Raw genomic sequence first — 19749 nt, 5'->3', positions numbered from 1 at the left:
CAACTGAAATTTTTTATTTTTCTGTCCAAAGAAAACTTTTATTTAAGGAATACAAACTTCATGCATTTCATAAGTACAACTTTAGGAATATAATGATTCTTCCCACCATACCCGTCCTCCCACCTACTCTCCGACCCCTCCCTCTGCTCCCTTTCCCATTCTCCACTAAGATCCCTTTTTGATTAACTTCATAGACAGAAGATGAACTTTATACTAAGTAAATAATATGCATGGAAAAACAAAACAAAAAACTGTTCCTCAACAGTCGAGGCAAAAGCTATACAAAGTCATTGCATCTTGAAGTTAATTTCATTTCTTTCTTTCTTTTTTTTTTTTTTTTTTTTTAGAAACTTGATTGACTTGAAAGAAGCACCCAAGGATAATACATCTTTTGGGAGCACTTAGACATAGTTATGATATGACTCTTTGAGGACAGAGGTCCTGCATGGGAAGTTAGTGCACAGTGACTTCTGTTGTTAATTTAACAATTAACACTCTTCTGTATGATGCTAGTGATCACCTGAGGCTCTCTCATGAGCTGCCTATGCTATGGAAGCCTTTTGAATCCACAAACTCCATGAGTATTTAGACAAGGCTATTAGCAATGTAGAAGTTCTCTCCTCCTGGCCAGCACCGTGGCTCAATAGGCTAATCCTCTGCCTGCGGCACTGGCACATCAGGTTTTAGTCCCAGTCGGGGCACCAGATTCTGTCCCGGTTGCCCCCCTTCCAGGCCAGCTCTCTGCTGTGGCCCGGGAGTGCAGTGGAGGATGGCCCAAGTGCTTGGGCCCTGCACCCGCATGGGAGACCAGGAGAAGCACCTGGCTCCTGGCTTCGGACCAGCGTGGTGTGCCAGCCGCCATGCGCCAGCTGCAGCGGCCATTGGAGGGTGAACCAACGGCAAAGGAAAACCTTTCTCTCTGTCTCTCTCACTGTCTACTCTGCCTGTCAAAAAAAAAAAAAAAATTCTCTCCTCCCTTCAGAGCAAAGTACCTCCTTCTTTGATGATTACTTCTTTCCACTGGGATCTCACCCACCAAGGTCCTTTATGTGGGACATTTTTTGCCATAGTGTCTTGGCTTCCCTGAAATGCTCTTGTGGGCTTTTCAGCCAGACCAGAATGCCTTAAGGGCTGATTCTGAGGTCAGAGTGCTATTTAAAGTGATTGTCATTCTATGAGTCTGCTATGTGGTCTGCTTCCCATGTTGCAGTATTCACTCCTTTTAAATTCTATATATTATTAATACCAGCCCCTTAATCCCATCCATACTACTTTAACACTTAAGATTGTATTTTTACCTCTCAGCTTAAGGGAATTTGGGGTCCCATGACAAGTTTTTAACTGTATGGTATTTTTACCACCCAGCTTAAGAAAATTTGGGGTCCCATGGCAAGTTTTTAACTGTACTCTTAGAAGTAAGACCATAGGAATGTATGTAGAACTACATACCTTTAAAGTTACAAACTTCATACACTTCATAAGTACAACTTTAGGAACATGATGATTCTTCCCACCATGCCCACCCTTCCACCCATACTCCAACCCCTCTTCCTCCTCCTTCTCTATTCCCACTTTTATTTTTTACTGAGATATATTTTCAATTGACTCTATATACATATGTTTAACTCTATGTTAAGTAAAGAGTTCAAAAACTTTTCCTCAACAGTCAAGAGAAGAGCTGTTCAAAACATTGCTTCTCAAAGCATCAGTTTCTCTTCTACAGATTTCCTTTTAGGTGCTCTATTAGTTATCACAGGTCAGGGAGAACATGTGGTATTTGTCCCTTTGGGACTGGCTTATTTCACTAAGTATGATGTTTAACACAAATCTAAGCTTAAATTTTCTAAAACATCTAAACTTATTTTGTGTTTCTTTCTTCCTCTCAAAGAAAACATGGATCTTATCACATACTAAACATTGGAATGCTGTTAATATATAAATACAATATACAAAGTTATGGTCAACAAGGAGTTTTCTATATGTATTAATGTTGTATTGCAGCCACAAAAAATTGCCATACACTTAAGTGCTTAAGCCAGTATGAATTTGTTATCTTACAATTCTGTAGGACAGAAATCCAGGTTATGTGGCTCAGTGAGTCCTTTGCTTTGAATTTCATAGGTCAGAATCAAGGTGCTGGAAGTATTAAGTTAGTTTTTGGAGTCTTTGGAGATGAATTCACTTCTAAGGTTATTCCTGTTGTTGGCCAAGTTCATTTTTTCAGAATTGTAGGACAGCTGTCTCTCTCTCATTGCTGTCCATCTGCTAGATTCCATCATTAGCTACTGGGAGCCTCTCTGAAGTACTTTGTTTGGCCTCCATCTCAGAGCCAGTAATAGTGCATGGATGTCTTGTGTTTGCAAACTCTGGTTTCTTCTGCCATATTTCTTCTACCTTCAGGTGGGGGAAGTTCATTGACTTTCAAGCAGCACGTGATTAGCTTATGATCACCAGGATTATCAAGGCTATTCTTCCTGTCTTAAGGTCTAGAAACTTAATTGTATTAATAAATTCCTTAATATATAATAAGTTCTTTGGGGGGACTCTTCTACTCCCAGCTTAGGTGATATTAAAAAACAAATAATCTCCAAAACCTCTTTGGTTTAACACAGTTAAGGTTTTTTTTTTTATTTTTTATTTATTTTTTTTGACAGGCAGAGTGGACAGTGAGAGAGAGAGAGACAGAGAGAAAGGTCTTCCTTTTGCCGTTGGTTCACCCTCCAATGGCCGCCGCGGCTGGCGCACTGCGGCCGGCGCACCATGCTGATCCGATGGCAGGAGCCAGGAGCCAGGTGCTTTTCCTGGTCTCCCATGGGGTGCAGGGCCCAAGCACTTGGGCCATCCTCCACTGCACTCCCTGGCCACAGCAGAGAGCTGGCCTGGAAGAGGGGCAACCGGGACAGAATCCGGCGCCCCGACCGGGACTAGAACCCGGTGTGCCAGCGCCGCTAGGCGGAGGATTAGCCTAGTGAGCCGCGGCGCCGGCCAAGATTTATTTGTTACTCACATAATGTCTGCCTTCCCAGAGCACAGTGACTATGCTGAAAGAGGATGCACCATTTGATAGAACAACAGCTCTTGAAATTGAGTGTACACATGAGTCCCTGGAGACCTTGTTAAACTGGAGATCAGACCTGGGATCGAACCTGAGATTATCCAATTCTAACAGGAACAAGACTGATGTTGAGGCTGCTGGGACCCCAAACTACCCTTTGAGAAGCAAAGTTTAGAGGACACACAGTCTTCTTGGTCATCAGAATAAGGAAGAGTGAGCTCAAAAATGGCCATATTAGCACTGGATTGATTCTTGCTGAATGTAACATCTGTCACTTCAACTCACGTTTCAGTGGCCATTGTAACTCATGAGGTGAAGGCTTAGATTTAAGGAATTGGAGAAATTCAATACTCTCAGATACTCATTGGAACAAAACAACCAGACTTCGAAGAGCAGCAGTGTAACAACATGCATAGGGGCCAGTATTGTGGTGCAGTGGATTAGGCCACAGCTTGTGATTTTTACTCCTAAACAGCTGCAACAGTCAGCTCTAAGCCAGGCTGAAGCCAGGAGCCAAGGACTCTGTTTTGGTCTCAGACATGGCTGGCAGGAACCCAAGTACTTGGGCAATTTTCTACTGCCTTCCAGGTGCAGTGGCAAGAAGCTGAATCAGAATCAGAGCAGCTGGGACTTGAACTAGCACTCAGATTTGGAATGCTAGTGTCACAGGTGGTGGCTTAACTAGCTGCATCATAACACTAGGCCTTACTTTTACTGTTGATTGTTAGCTAAGTATACACAATTCTATTCTGACATTTTTTCATTGGTTCTTTGAGGATACTACTCATTAACTTCGAGGCTCTATTGTGACTGGACGTTTCTGTCAGTAGTCTAATTTTCATCATTTTGTGGTAATGTTTTCTTCGGTAGTGTTTAATATTTTCCCTTTATCCTTAAATTTGGACTTTCTGATGTTGGAATATGACATGTCTGGCCATGCATTTTTTTACATTTTTATTTAATGAATGCATCTTTACATAGATTCAACTGTAGGAATATAATGATTCTTTCTTCCCATACCCCCCAACTCCCATCCCACCTCCCTCTTTCTTTCCCATCTCCCTCTTATGGTTCATTTTTAATATGACTTTATATGTAGAGGCAGGCCATGCATTTTTATATTTCCTATTGAGTACTTTGTTTCTAGCCTGAGGACTTTAGTCATTTTTTTTACTTTCTGGAATACTCTAAATGACATTCCCCCCATTCTTTTCTAGAAACTCCTATTAGATGTACCAAAAAATCATAATTTACTTTTTTTTATCTCTTAAGTGTGGTTTCATATATATTCTTACTAATTCTCTTTTTTTCCCTAGTCTGGAATCTTCTTAACTACTGAGATTCTAATTTTAATGACTATATTTTTATTGCAAAATTCTAATACTTTATTTTCTTTATGCATTTTTATTTTATTTCTGTCTTAATCACTAATATATTCCTCATATTTATAATAGATATTACTCTTTAATGCTTTTCTTTTTTTTTGTTGGGGGGAGAGAGAGTGAGCGAGTAAGCCAGCTCCCAATGGCTGCTTTATTCCCCAAACACTTGCAATAGCTGGAACTGGACAGGGATTAAAACTGCAAGCCAGGGACACTGTCCATGTCTTCTATTTAGGTGACAGGGTCCCAGTTCTTTGAGACATCACCTGTTGCCTCTCATGGCCTGCATTAGTGGGAAGCTGGAGTCAGGAGCTGGAGGTGGGTCTTGAACCTGGGCACTCTAATATGGTTGATAGGCACTTTAACTATACCTAACTGCGTTTCTTGAAAAAAAAGTCAATTCTCATTATTTGTGGTAGTTACATTCTATAAAGACATCATCTACACTGAATTAGCAAATACTGAAAAATCAATTGCAGGAAAAATACAGTTCCTCTGAGCTTCTGGTCACTATTTTAGTCAATTAATCAATAGACAACTTTATTTTACGTGTGTTACTATTCATAGATGCTTTATATAATACGTAGGGTCTTTACAAGTTACATGGAAAATGTACCTTTTGGAAAAATTATGCATGATTTCAGGCATTTTTTGTTTCAAACTTCTTTTTTTAAAGATTTATTTATTTATTTGAAAGTCAGAGTTACACAGAGAGAGGAGAGGCAGACAGAGAGAGAGAGAAAGAGAGAGAGAGAGGTCTTCCATCTGATGGTTCACTCTCCAACTGGCCACAACGGCCGGAGCTGCACAGATCCGAAGCCAGGAGCCAGGAGCTTCTTCTGGGTCTCCCACATAGGTGCAGGGGCCCAAGGACTTGGGCCATCTTCTACTGCTTTCCCAAGCCTTATTGAGAGCTGGATTGGAAGTGGAGCAGCCGGGACTAGAACTGGCGCCCATATGGGATGCCGGCACTTCAGGACAGGGTGCTAACCTGCTGAGCCACAGCGCTGGCCCCATGAAACTTATTTTTAAAATCCATTTTACTATAAACTTTTGGAAGTATCCTCATATTGTTGATTACTTAACATTGAACCCACATCCAAAAACACTATAATTCATGGCTGAAGGAAGCTTATCTAACACATGTATTTTCTACATGGGGCACATCACAGCCTTCTTGAGCTTAAAAATGCTGTGCAGTACATCAGCACAGTGCTTAGAGTCATTTCAACCAGTGAAATGACCCAAAAGTGTACAAGAATGAATGTGAGAGACTTGAAACTGACTAGAATGCAGAAAGGACACTTGATTATAGTATGAGACTTGAAACAAGGAGGCAGAGGGTCACCTTGTTCAATCATAGCTGCAAATATTAATTGTGGGCAACTCAAAGTTTTCCCTACTCTTCACGAGCCCATGATGGACCACAAAAACACCACAAGTATTTAGTTGGGGGTTACAAATAAGCTTTAATGAGTAGATGGGCTCACAATACTAGAATCCTTGAATAATGAGGACCAACTTTATCAATTTTACAGTCTTTGTCAAATCATTCTATACAATTTTATCTGGAGTGAACATTAATTTCATTGGCTTTCCTGTTATATTTCTTTCATGTATCTTGGAATTTTTATTTGCAGGCTCATTGTAGTAGAAAGGTTTTAATTTTTCTTTTTTCTCTCTGTTTTTGCCTACTAATAGCTTTATGATTATCTCCATGTGGTTCACACAGCCCTAGTCCAAAATCAGATATTATGCTGGAATTCTGGGTTTTAATCTATAATTGCAAGTCCCAGAGCTAAAGTGTAGCTTGGTAAAGTTTTAGTTCATGATTTGATAGCTATGTCCACCAAACAGCCTCCTTTAGATTCACAACTGCAGATAAATCTCTCATCCCAGGCAATAGGTCACTTTTTTTTTTTTTATCTCATGACTTTTCTTCATAACAGAGAAGCTCCTGACATCAGGTTCTCTTCTTGGCTTAGGTCTTGCTTTTCCTGTGAAATGAGCTTAGCCCTGGTATTGAGCCACTGCCAATGTTTGCTTTCTTTGTGTTTTGGAGCCAAAAAGCTGTGGTATCGGCAGTTCACCATCTTGCATTTACACTCTGTTTTTGGTCCATGGGCATTTTTATTTCACATTTGAATCCAGCTACGCTATCATTTTTTGTTCTTTTGAAACTTGTCATATTCCATATTATTAAAAAAACAAAAATATTTACAACACTTCAACCTGAATGCCATTGATTTTATAATTTTTTACTTTATCTGAGACCTCTGTTTGGAAAGGAGATAATTAATAGATTGAGTAAGGATGATCTAAGCTTTTCTCATATAATTTCATTTCTGATTTACCGTATTATGTACTGTATTATAAATACAGTTTTATATTTCTCCTCTCCTTCCTTCCAATTTGAAAAGACTGGAGAATAGAAAGTCTTATCTTTTTATTTTCATCATCTGTTATGGCAAAGTCTTGCACATAGTGAATTACTATCTGTTGAATTCAACAGTAACAGGAAAGTACATATCAGCTCACTATAGGAAACACTTTCTGGAGCCAGTGTTGCAGCGTAGCAGGTAAAGCCACCGCCTATGATGCCAGCATCCTATGTGGGTGCCAGTTCATGTCCTGGCTGTTCCACTCCAGCTCCCTGTTAATAGCCTGGGAAAAGCAGCAGAAGATGGCCCAAGCGCTTGGGCCCGTGACATGCACATGGGAGATCTCGTTGAGGTTCTTGGCTCCCAGCTTTAGCCTAGCTTAGCCCTTGCAGTTGTGACCATCTGGGGAGTGAACCAGCAGATGGAAGATCAATCCTCTCTCGCTCGCTCACTCTCTCTGTAACGCTTTCAAATAAATAAACAAGCTTAAAAAAAGAAACACTTTTCTGGCAATTAGAATTGTAAAGAAAATCCGTAAAATGGAGCATTTCTCCCCTAGAAACAATCATGCACAAACTAGCTGATGGCTTGGGAGTATATTATAAAGCAGGGGTTATCAAACTCTTTCTTTGTTCTAGAACTCTTTTCCCTCCCATGCCAAACAAATCTTGCACAGAACACCAATAAATAGAACAGGAAAAAGCAGATGTTCCAGATGAAATAGGCAGTGTGCCTAGAAACCTGGCTCTGTGGTCCTCATTACCAAGTCAAGAAACCAATGTGGCTGCATAGCAAGAAGGTTGAACATCGTTTTTCAAACTACAGTCTTCTAAGAACCAAGAGGCTTATCTGCATTACTCCCAATATTGTTAGGAAGCCAAAGTAAACAATTCCCAGCAATATTTTAAAGGAAAGAAAATGAAAAAGTTATAAATGACACGGAGAAATATAGTGACATATAATTTTAAAACTTCTCTTTGGAGAAGGAAGGAGTTTTGGGTAAGGAATATACTGCTTTGGAAAAAGAGGAAGGCATGTTATAGGATATGAGTGGTGGAGTGTATTTACTGAGTGAAGATTCAGAGGAAAAGGAATCTAAGTAATGCTTCCCACCGCCTCCTTCTGTGATGACCATGTTTCACTCAAAACCCTAAACTGCATTGGAAACTCTAAATACCCTCTAAGAACCATGTGCAGTTACTGCTCCTCACAAGACTGAAAAGAAAAATATAGCAAGACCACATAGAAAAGTCTTTATCTCACAATTGTCTCTGAAAAGTAAGAACATGCTTCAGAGGAAGAGAAAAACAGGAAAGGCATGATTCTTAGAACTGCAATACAGTACAAAAGTTAGTTAAGTAAGTAACTAATGGCCCTTGCTCACTGGACTCAGTGGAGAAGTCTACAAGTGAGCCCTCAGAGGGAAAATCCCAGAGTGTATGTTGTTCGAATTTCAACACATCTTGGTGTTAATCAGAAGATTTGATGGGTTTTATTATTTCTAGGCTCAAGGAAACCAGGCTGAGCACAGGCAAGTATTTGCACGTTAGTAACCTATGCATGGCAGCCTGTTTGGTTTCATTCCACAAGGCCCTGTGCCAAGGGATGAACTGCAGTAGTAATTTCTTTCTAAATCACTGTCAAATCCCTGTTTCAAGCTTGTATCTGGTTCACTAGAGGCCAGGACACATCTTTTGAAATTCAGAAAGTAGGACTTGGGAAAGTACATTCTGTAGAGCACTGACTTAATAAATTTATATCCTTTTGACAGGCAGAGCTCAAAGGGAAGGGAATTGGGGGTGTTTGCAGCAGCAAGGATTCTTGGACTTGCTTTTGCTGCTGTTCTTAATTTGTGCATTAAAAATTCTCAGCAGTTCATATACTTCAAGTTTTACAGAGTTACAATTGCTAAAGTAAACTTGCTTGAATCTCTTTTTTTTAAAAAAGAGCATATGTTGTAAATATGGCTTGAGGCTTAAACTTTTTTGTATTTCTGTTTTGTTATTTGCTAAATGGGAATTGGTTTAGATCATCTCTACACCCTCTTGTGTTTTGGTGAACTGAGCCTGGGTTTTGGCATTTACAAACTCAGCATGGCCATTCCTTAGCTATGAGAGCTAGATAAGGTTTTTCATCTCTTAAATATTCTGATTTCTTTATCTGTAAAGTTAGGGTGACATTCACTTTTGAGGGTGGTTGTGAGAATTAAATGAAGGGTTGAAAAGTCAGTAGACACCATGTCTGGTACATGGCAGATACCCAAACTATTCTAGTTTCTCTCTAATTCAGTATTCTTTGGATGTATGACTTTACCAGGATTTCTTTGAGGTATGTGATCAGTCTTTATCTGTCCTTTTCAATAAGGATGATTGTGACAAAAGGAGGTGAAAGCTGTTTTCCCAAGATCATGGACGTCACTGAGAGATGAGTTCATGTCAGCGTTTCTCCAGGAAGTACCAAGGCTGTAGAAAATGATACACTCATTATTTCATCTTCATCAGCTGAAAGTTCAACTGATAAAGGATTTTTCTTTTCTTCAAAAATCCATGAAGTCAGTATGGCACCATTAGTGATAAGAGATACACCTGCAAAAAGTATAGAAGAACTTTGTCTTCTGAGAGCCTCAGTATGCCAACTGTCATGGCAGCACTGAAGGAAACAACTTTTGAGCTGAACAGATAGGCATTCTTGTTCTTGCTAAGAGCCTTAGGGAAGTAGATGCTTGACATTAGCCATGAATTCACAAGAAAAGAACGAGACTGCCTGTCAGTCAGTGTCACACGAGTGTGATACTAGAAAATGTGACTCTTCAATCGGGAAAAGTCAGCCCTTGTCACTCAAAGGCCATTTTGGATATCTTATGGGATGATGCTGACTTATGAAAAAGCAAATCGTATCATTTGGTATATGGTTATAAATCTTGCTTCAGTGAATCATACCCATGTAAATGAAAATATGATCAATTTCATGCATTTCTGTTTGTGACACTAACATCTCTGTTTTTGAGAAAAATAAAATGAACTGGAAAAAAGTTTAAAGAAATTATTTTGGGTATATACCTTAAAAAATAAAAACAACTAACTGTAATAAGCTTTGGGAAAAATGTCCCCAGAGGCTGCCATGAAGCAGATGCAGTCATATGAATGTATTTTAAGTTTTCCCCCCAAATTTATAGCTTTTCCTGTTACCTTGAATTAAGAACATGAGTGACATTTTCCTTAGTTAACTCTTCAGGAACAAAATATTTGATGCTGATGGGATACTGCGGGTTGTTGTTCCACTGGCCTGTCTCCTATAAGGCTGTCACTTATTTTTGTGAAGATAATGTGGAAGAAAGAACTAATATTTTCAGAGTATCTCCCATATATTTCCACTATTGAACTAATATGAATAAATCCTATTTCTTATTACTCTGATTTCCACATTATGACTTCTTAGAAAACTTAGGTTCTGAGAAGTAAAACAGATTGTCCTACAGCAAAGAGTTGGTAACAGAGCTCCCAAGCTTATGTTCTTTCCCTGAGTAGTGTTTATAGCAGACTCCTCCCTCCCCCCACCCCACAGAGAGTAACAGCTGAGGCAGAGGATAAGAAATTGAGAACATGGAAGGAGAAAGAAAGAGCAGAGAGAATGAGGAGCCTAATAAAGAATGTCAGGAAAAGCGTTAAGCACGCAATGTGCAGCAGTCAGGAAAACGTCGAGGGGGAAAGAAAGGCAGAAGACCCGACCCACTGGAGTGCGGGGCACCCAATAAACTTGGCCAGCTGCCTGGCAGCAAGTGCTGCACAGAGAACTACAGCCACCAGATCCCCAGAATGAAGGGATCTGCGAATCATTAAAAAATGTTTATTTCTTTATGCCACAAATGATAAAACAGTTGTCATAAAAGACGAGGGTTTTTTTCCCAGAGTAATTGCTGTGAATATTTTCAACCATTATTCTAAACGCTCAGTGTTTAGTGAAAAGGAAATGATGTGTTTTGAACCAAAATTAACCTCCAGTTGTCCACAGGGCAGGCTGTGCCTGTAGGTTTAGACATGGTTTGCAAGATGCTCAAAACGTAGTTAGCGCTGATGCTATCACAGATAGGACAGGGGCTCTGTCCTCAGAGAACCAATAAAAGTCGCTCATCGTTTCCCTCTTCTGAAAAACTGCTTCCCTTGGTCTCATTTTATTATTTAAAACAACCAACTGTGGGCCAAATCAGGGAAACTCGAAAGTTTTTGACAATGGGTCCCTTAAAGAATATATTTTTGTTCTCGCTATAGCAATTTTTTTTTCAAGTTCACAAAGAAAAAACACGCATGCAAACCATGAAGTCCTATAATTAGTTTAGTCACCACTCCACATTTGTCCCAGCTTGGTGGTAAGTTAGACTTCTTATGGGAGATACTGACTGGTTGGTCTTCTGGGATATGATGCTGGGGATATATAGCAATTTCAGCTGGGCACTTGTCTGGTCAAATAACAGCCAGGCATTGTAGCTGCCAGAGACCTCACTGTCCAGCCTAAAAACTGAGCACTGTAGAGAAAGCCTGCTTTTATGTACTTTATCCAGTGCAAGGCACTACAATACTGCAGTTCTGCCAGAGAAGAAATTTAAAGTTCTTGTTCCAGAATACCTGGAGCTCATCATTTGGCAAAACAATTAGAAGTGCCCCATGATGCCAGAGAGTAACACAGATCTTCAGAATTTTAAGGTGATTGAATTTTCATTTTTTAAAAATCAGTAGTCTTCCAGAAAGAATATCCTGTCAGAGGAGAGAAGGAAATTAAAGAACAGTGTACAAATGTAGTTCAAAAAATGTGGAAAATGTAATTAAAAGAGGTTTATTTTGGTGCACTTTAAAAACATCCATGTACAGGGCTGGCACCATGGCACAGTAGGTTAATTCTCCACCTGCAGCGCCAGTTCTGGTCCCGGCTGCTCCAGTTCTCTGCTATGGCCTGCACCCGTGTGGAAGACCTGGAAGAAGCTCCTGGGCTCCTGGCTTCAGATCTGCACAGCTCCAGCCATTGCGGCCATGTGGGGAGTGAACCAGCGAATGAAGACCTCTCTCTCTGTCTCTACCTCTCTCTGTAACTCTTTCAAATAAATAAAATAAATCTTTAAAAAAATTGTCCAGAAGCTACCTTGTATACTTAAAATATGATCTAAACACTTTATAATGTCCCTCGTGATCTAGGTCATGCGTACCCTTGGTTTTACTGTTTCTTATCTTCCAACACACTTTCTCTTGCTTACTAGGCTCTGGCTATGCTGGTCTGATTCCTGCAACACACCAAGCCCTTCTGATGCAGCTGTTCTTTCTACCTGCATTGCTCTTCCTCAGATGTTCACATAGCAGGGCCCTCTTTGTCATTCAAATGTCACTCCTCAAATCGACTTCCCCTTTCATCCAATCTGAAATGTCCATAAATCAGTTAATTCTTTGTAGAGCACTGACCACCACCCACTATTTTCCCTTTGAAATAACTAATATAAACATTTGTAATCTGTCTTCCTCCATTAAAGCAAATGCTTCAGGAGACCTGGGTCCTGATCTTATTTTCCAATGTATCCTAAACTGGAGGATAAGTCTTGGACTCAACAAGTAGTTTTGTTTTAATAATATTGAAATATCCCAGGCTGGCACTGTACAGCAGTGGGTTAAGCCCCTGCCTGTGATGCCAGCAACTGATATGGGCACTGGTTTGAGTTTTGGCTCCTCCACTGCCAGATCCCTGTTAATAAGCCTGGGAAGGGCGGCCCAAGTGCTTGGACTCCTGCCACGATGTGGGAGACCCAGAAAAAGCTCCTGGTTCCTGGCTTTGTCCTGGCCCCACCCCTACCATTTAATGGGGAGTGAATCAGCAGATGGAATATCTCTCTGTCTCTCTTCTCCTGTAACTGCCTTTCAAACAACTAAATAAATCCTTATTGAAAGAGAAATGTTCCAGTGGGGCAACAAATATTAATAAAGAATTTAAGAGTGCTACCAGCTACCACAAGCACTTTTACCTGTTATATTGCTAATGATGGTCACTATTTTCAAAATACCAACTCATGGAAAGCTTAAAGATAGGGAACAAAGGGGCCTGAGCCCCGACCTGGGCACCGATTTGTATCTAGGCTGCTCCACTTCCGATCAAGCTCCCTGCTAATGGTTAGGAAAGCAATTGAAGGTGGACCAGGGGCATGAGCCCCTGCACCCATGTGGGAAACCCAGAAGAAGCTTCTGACTCCTGGTTTCAGATTAGCCCAGCTCCGGTCTTGGCAGCCATCTGGGGAGTGAACCAGCAGATGGAAGACCTCCCTCTCTGTCTCTCCTCTCTGTCTGTAACTCTGCCTCACAAATAAAAAAATAAATAAACCTTTAAAAAAAAGAGAGTGAAGAAAAAAATTTATAAGTAATTTAATAGTATTCTAAACACTTTTATAGTCAATTTATATTGTCTATTTCAGTTCAATCGGTTCAAATTTAGGTTTGAGTTGAATGAACATGAAAGGAGATCTTTGTGGGGGCCTCCTGGATTCATTCAGTTGTGGTGAAATCTCTGTGACTGAAATGACCTGCTTACTTGGTTTGCTAGTTCATATCTACTGTTTCTCCCCTAAGTATCCTTACTAAATCTTCGCTCCTGAAGAGAGAGGACCTTGGTGCTTCCCTAGGGAAAAAAAATCAGGAAATTATAAAGTAGGAATGATTAGACCAACTATGTCCATAGGAATGAAAACAGTCCTGTTGGACCAGCTAAGAGGACTATGAGGGTACCCTGACTATGAGAACTATGACAATACTATGGGACCTTTAAATTTCTTGTATTGATATTGTGCCTACAAAGTGACTGGTAACATTTTTCAAAGTCTGGGTGTTGATACTTCAGGCAAGCCAGAACAATTGGGAAACCAGGGAAAGGTTTCCTGTCTCTCAGCTGGCCCTTGGGAATAAGAACCCAAATAAATTTTATATGTAACAGATCTACAAAACAATAGGAAAAGAGGTCAAATCTTTGAAAGCAAAATGGTCCAAAAGTGCCCCCAGGAAGTTGTCCAGGGATTACAGAGTGACCTGTAGGCTTGGCTAAGAGATTCTCCAGTTTTTCCAAATTAAATATCTAAGTCAGAATATTTAACTGAAATGTCTTGAACTCATTAGTTTGAAAAACTAGAACGTGATTATGAAGAGAACCTTTCTTATAAAAGATTTTTGTTTTTGTTTTTGTTTTTTGGCAGTAATATTTCTGTCATGGCCAGTATCTAGAAAAAAATTCTTCAAATTATTTGAAGAATTTAGATTCTCATAAAAAATTCAGTGTCAGTTTGATACTATAAGCTGTAAAGATTTGGCTTGTGTAATGCTATGGGTTTTAAGTAATATTAGGTCAGAGTCTCAGCCTGCCTATGGCCATGAAAATGCTGATAACAATAGCAAGGAAGTTGTGGGCTGTTTTTGAAGAAATTTAAGGAAAGAACAGGCAGACATCTGCTCATGATTCTTTAGGTATTCATGTACTTAGGATGGTTTGAACCCTTTCCACTATTCTAAAAGTTTGAAAGAATTATAATTTAAAGAGATTCTATAACATCATAGTTGAATTAAAAAAATGCTATTTAGGATATGACTATAATAAAAAAGCAAATGAGCAAAAGCATATCTTCATCAAAAAAACTTTTCATACTACTTCTAATAGAGAGTCTGTGTCTTTTTAAAATAGTTAAAAACTATGGGCTAACTCTGTGGCATGGCAGGTAAAGCTGTCACCTGTGATGCCAACATCCCATATCAGCACTGGTTTTCATCCTGGCTGCTCCACTTCTGATCCAGATCCCTTTTAATGGCCAGGGAAAGCATCAGAAGATGACCCAAGTGCTGGGGCCCCTACTCCCATGTGGGAGACCTGGAAGAATCTCCTGGTTCCTGGCTGGGACCTGGCTCAGCCCTGGCCATTGAGCCATCTGGGGAGTGAACCAGTGGATAAAAGATCTTTCTCTCTGTCTCTGCTTCTCTAACTCTGATTTTAAATCTTCAAAAAACTCAAATAAATATTTTAAAACTACATTTAATTTTTATTTATTTATTTGAAAGTCAGAGTTACACAGAGAGAGGAGAGGCAGAGAGAGAGAGAGAGGGGTCTTCCATCCGATGGTTCAATCTCCAATTGGCCACAATGGCCAGAGCTGCACCAATCCGAAGCCAGGAGCCAGGTGCTTCTTCAGGGTCTCCCACATGGGTGCAGGGGCCCAAGGACTTGGGCCATCTTCTACTGCTTTCCCAGGCCATAGCAGAGAGCTGGATCAGAAGTGGAGCAGCTGGGACTCAAACAGGTGCCCATATGGGATGTCAGCACCACAGGCAGCAGCTTTACCCGCCATGCCATAGCACTGGCCATACACAGAAATATTTGAAAAGAAGAAGTTGAGACTGCTCATGATGAACAAGTACAAGCTTTTCTATAAATGTCTTAAGTCATCTACTGAAAATAAAGAAGACACATAGGACTTCAGAAAGTGCCCAGAATAGCCATGGGAGAAATTGGGTAGAAGCCAACAAAACAAAGTAAAATAATGGCAGGGCATCAAAGAGAATTAAAGTGAGGTTAGAGAGTGTGGTCTTAGGAAGAACATGGCGAGTCAGATTTTAAAGCTTAGCAGCAATCCAGCTCACCTCTGAAACAGGAGGAGAGAAGAGGGACCATTGAAGGTTGCCGAAGCCCAGAATACAGATGAGATGGTACTAATGGTATCTTAAATGTATATGATATCTGAGTAGGGAGAGTGCAAAGATCCAGAATTAATGAGCCATTTTGGGAGTGAACCAGTGGATGTAAGATCTGTGTGTGTGTGTGTGTGTGTGTGTAAATCTGACTCTCAAATAGATAAATCTTTAAAAAATAAAATCTTTCTATGTTCACCTTTTTTTCTCAGTTTGCTTCTACCTCCTCCTCTTATCAGTTTCTACTTTTATTTCTTTTTTCTTTTTTAATTTTTTAAAAACTTTTATTTAGTAAATATAATTTCCAAAGTACAGTTTATGGATTACAATGGCTTTCCCCCCATAACTTCCCTCCCACTCGCACCCCTCCTATCTCCCGCTCCCTCTCCCATTCCATTCACATGAAGATTCATTTTCAATTCTCTTTATATACAGAAGATAGATTTAGTATATATTAAGTAAAGATTTCATCAGTTTGCACCCACACAGAACATAAAGTGTAAAATACTGTTTGAGTACTAGTTATAGCATAAATTCACATCGGACAACACATTAAGGACAGAGATCCCACATGAGGAGTCAGTACACAGTGACTCCTGCTGTTGACTTAACAATTTGACACTCTTGTTTATGGTGTCAGAAATTTCCCTAGGTTCTAGTCATGACTTTCCAAGGCTATGGAAGCCTCTTGAGTTCACTGACTTCGATCTTATTTCAATTCATTTCTCAGGGGTCCCTCATTAGAAACCAGCCAACCTGCAAACAACCCACCCTTGTGCCTGGATTAATTTCTTTATGATGGGAGTGAGTTAATCATTGCACAAGTGGGTTCCTGATAAGGAGGATGAATCAGCCTGTTTTTTCTATCTTGCACCTGTCTGCTTGCCCTTCTGCCATGTCACGATGCGGCATTGAAGTCCTCACCAGGGGCCTGCACCATGCTCTTGCTCTCCTAAGCCTCAAGAATGATAAACTTCTATGGTGTATACATTACCTAGTCTGCTCTTCTATTATAGCTGCATAAAACAGACCAAGAAAATAACTCATGTTCACCCACTCCACCCCCTCATTATACACTTCTTACTCCTTCCACTCTTGCTTTTGTTTTTAACACATTGTAGAAACTTCCCTCTCTCTTTCTCTCTGTCTTTCTGTCTCTCTCTTTCTCTGTCTCTTACCTCTTAGCAACATTTATCCTATTGAATGTCTTTCAGGAATTCTTTGTGCTTTTGTGGCTCACACAATTCTATTTCTTCTTTCCATCTGAAGGCTTTTTAACAAAAGTCCAAGGTTCCCTTCTCTCACCATTCTGTATTCCATACCTGACATGTGGTTCCAAGTCTTCAGACTTTGTGTCTCGTACTCTGTGTTTCTAAGGGTTGAGCTCTGACCTCTTTCCCACATCAAAACTTCATGTCCTAGTTGAATATATCAATTACAAGTCTAGCCTTCCAAGTCAATCTCAATAGTGTTCCTTAATAGAGTTTATTATTTTCCTGCCTCTAATACTCTCCCAACTTGATTGTTTCTGATAATGGCATTTAACATGTTTCCAGAAGCCTGAATACTAATTTTGCACTCAACAAATATACATGCTCCATGCATTAGTCTACAGTCTTACGTACTGGGGATAGGGAGTGAATGAGACTAACAGTGGGGAAACAGAAAGCAAGTGATCAAAATAAGACAAATGTTGGTAGAGAGAAAATAAGTTTGGTTTTAAAGAAAGAAAAAAATGAATGGCTGTTGGGAAGGATGGTGATGAGTAATAAGACAAACACATCAGAAAAGGTGGTCAATGAAGCCACTTTGAGGAGGTGACACTTGAACTGAAACTTGAATACGAAGAATGCCAAGCACATAAATCTTTAGGAAAGAACTTCTTGAACAGCAGGTTCAGTGAGTACAAAGGCTCTAAATATGCATGTATCTTTTTTTTCCTATATTCTCTTCCCATCCATCACATCACTCTAATATCTAATGTTTGTCAAGTCTTGCAGAGTAACCTTACCGTTGATCCATCTTGTGTCTCTTTCCCCTAGCTTACTTTCTCATTGCTTTTTACTGACATTTTCTGTTCCTGGGTAATTTTCACATGAATAAACATCCTAAAGTTAAATTCTACAGAATCATATTTTCATTGCAAATCCTCTAATGACTTCATTATTCACTACACTAATGCAAACCTTGGGAGAGGGAGCGGGAGATGGGAGGGGTGTGAGTGGGAGGGAAGTTATGGGGGGAGGGGAGCCATTGTAATCCATAAGCTGTACTTTGGAAATTTATATTTACTAAATAAAAGTTAAAAAAATGAAAACCTAGAAGCCCAACATTCAAATATCCTTATGATACAACCTTAAAATTTCTTCAAATTTTTAATTTTCCATACTGCTATGCATTATCTCATCAAAATTGTTGCTTAGAAGACACCTTAAATAGCCCTGCCTTCAAAGTTACCTATTATGTCCATTGTACTTGGACTGATTGTCATCCCCACACACCCAAAATGGGTTAGTCACAGCCTCCAAGACCTATCTCAAGTCATTTTTTTCCTTTAAGACCTTTTGATTTATTTTAACTTGCAAAGAACTTTCTACTTTTTTTCTTACAGTATCGGTCATATTTCACTCTAGAATATGGTTAAGGGCACACCTATTTTCCTTTCCTACAGCACTTACTGTATTAAAGATGTTTTAAAATAATCACTCTATATTGTTTATCTTTGTACTAATTTGCATTTCACACAGTGAATAATATTTATTGAACGAATAAATCAATTTGTCAAATCTGAGTTTAATTAACAAATATTTATCTCCTGATACCCCAAATTATTTCTCTTTTTATCATATCTCTTATCTCTCATGAGACTTATCTGTGAAAAGACAAAGCAGGGAGGAAATGCAGAGAGTCCTTGTTTTGGAACAGTCTAGTTAACTTCAGTCTGGTCAAGTTATTTAAAAGTTTACTTTGAATAACATTAAAAATACCATTTTTAATGCTGCATAACCAGTATAGCATGAAATAAACAATTTTTAGTGAAATAAAAATAGATCGATTCCCTGTTCAGAATACATAAAACTTCTCAGCACTACTCAGTGCTAAAAAAAAAAAAAATTATAGGATCACAATCGCTGAGTCTTGTACTTACCACATTACTACATGTTCTATAGCGGATATTTCTTCCTTCACAGCTCCTAGGTTACAAAGAGAAAAACAGATCTCATCAATAACCAAGAAGTTGAAAATTCGAACTATGTTTCCAATTAAAAACAATGATCTGTTATTGTTAGTGGAAGAGCCTCTCCTTTTTTTTTTTTTTTTAAGATTTATTTATTCATTTCAAAGTCAGAGTTACACAAAGAGAGAAGTAGAGGCAGAGAGGCAGAGAGGCAGAGAGACAGAGAGAGAGGTCTTCCATCTGCTGGTTCACTCCCCAGATGGCTGCAATGGCTGGAGCTGCACCAATCCGAAGCCAGGAGCCAGGAGCCTCTTCCATGTCTCCCACATGGGTGCAGGGGCCTAAGGACTTGGGACATCTTCCACTGCTTTCCCAGCCCACAGTAGAGAGCTGATCACAAGTGGAGCAGCCAGGACTCAAACCGGCACCCATATGGGATTCTGGCACTGCAGGTGGTGGCTTCATCTGCTATGCCACAATGCGGGTCCCAAGCCTCTCTTTTCTTCAAAGATTCTTTAAGGAATTATTACTAAATACTAAATTAAGTACAGCCAAAGAACTGGCATATATAAACTGATTTCTTTATGAAGTTCAAAGGTAGATGTTCATCTTGTTTCAAAAATTTTCAAAATAAATAATGTATTTTAAAAAATGTCACAAAATACTTACTTTTAAAATTTAATTCTTTAGAGATAACATATTTTTGACTTACATTATAGTCAAAGGCTTACAGGCTCCACTAAACGAAGAGTTCAAGAAATAAAAAAGTAAAAAGACCGCAGTCCAACAGTGAAACATGTAAGAGCATTACACAATAATCAAAGGAAAAGGTATTCAACATCACTCATATAAAGCAAATTTTAAAAGTCACAAATTATTCAAAGTGTAGTAGCATACATTCCTATAAATTTGTACTGTTATTTACCCACATAAATATAAGTGCAAGGTTTTCTAAAAAAATATTTTATTAAAGGAATCCTGTCTTCTTACTTTTGACATACAACTGAAGTGATGCTTCACTTAAAACTTTAGATATTGATGGGACCGGTGCTGTGGC

The 19749-nt window shown here is 39.4% G+C and overlaps 1 protein-coding gene across 5 annotated transcripts in view; it reads right to left on the bottom strand.

The window, feature by feature from the left end:
• The window catches only part of ADAMTSL1 (ADAMTS like 1), a 1088032-nt gene that overhangs the window by 373865 nt on the left and 694418 nt on the right, over nucleotides 1-19749 (bottom strand). For all 5 annotated transcript variants that reach the window (XM_008254434.5, XM_008254437.5, XM_089317536.1 and 2 more), the window contains one exon: nucleotides 18663-18708. In XM_008254434.5, coding sequence (XP_008252656.4) covers nucleotides 18663-18708 — 46 coding nt within the window. The remainder of the gene's footprint in view (nucleotides 1-18662; nucleotides 18709-19749) is intronic.

This window comes from Oryctolagus cuniculus, chromosome 1 (genome assembly GCF_051225735.1).
Source record: "Oryctolagus cuniculus isolate XC-2025 breed Fujian yellow rabbit chromosome 1, ASM5122573v1, whole genome shotgun sequence".
Lineage (NCBI taxonomy): Eukaryota > Metazoa > Chordata > Mammalia > Lagomorpha > Leporidae > Oryctolagus > Oryctolagus cuniculus.
The sequence above is the reverse complement of the archived record's forward strand: the minus strand, read 5'-3'. Positions and strand labels throughout refer to the sequence as shown.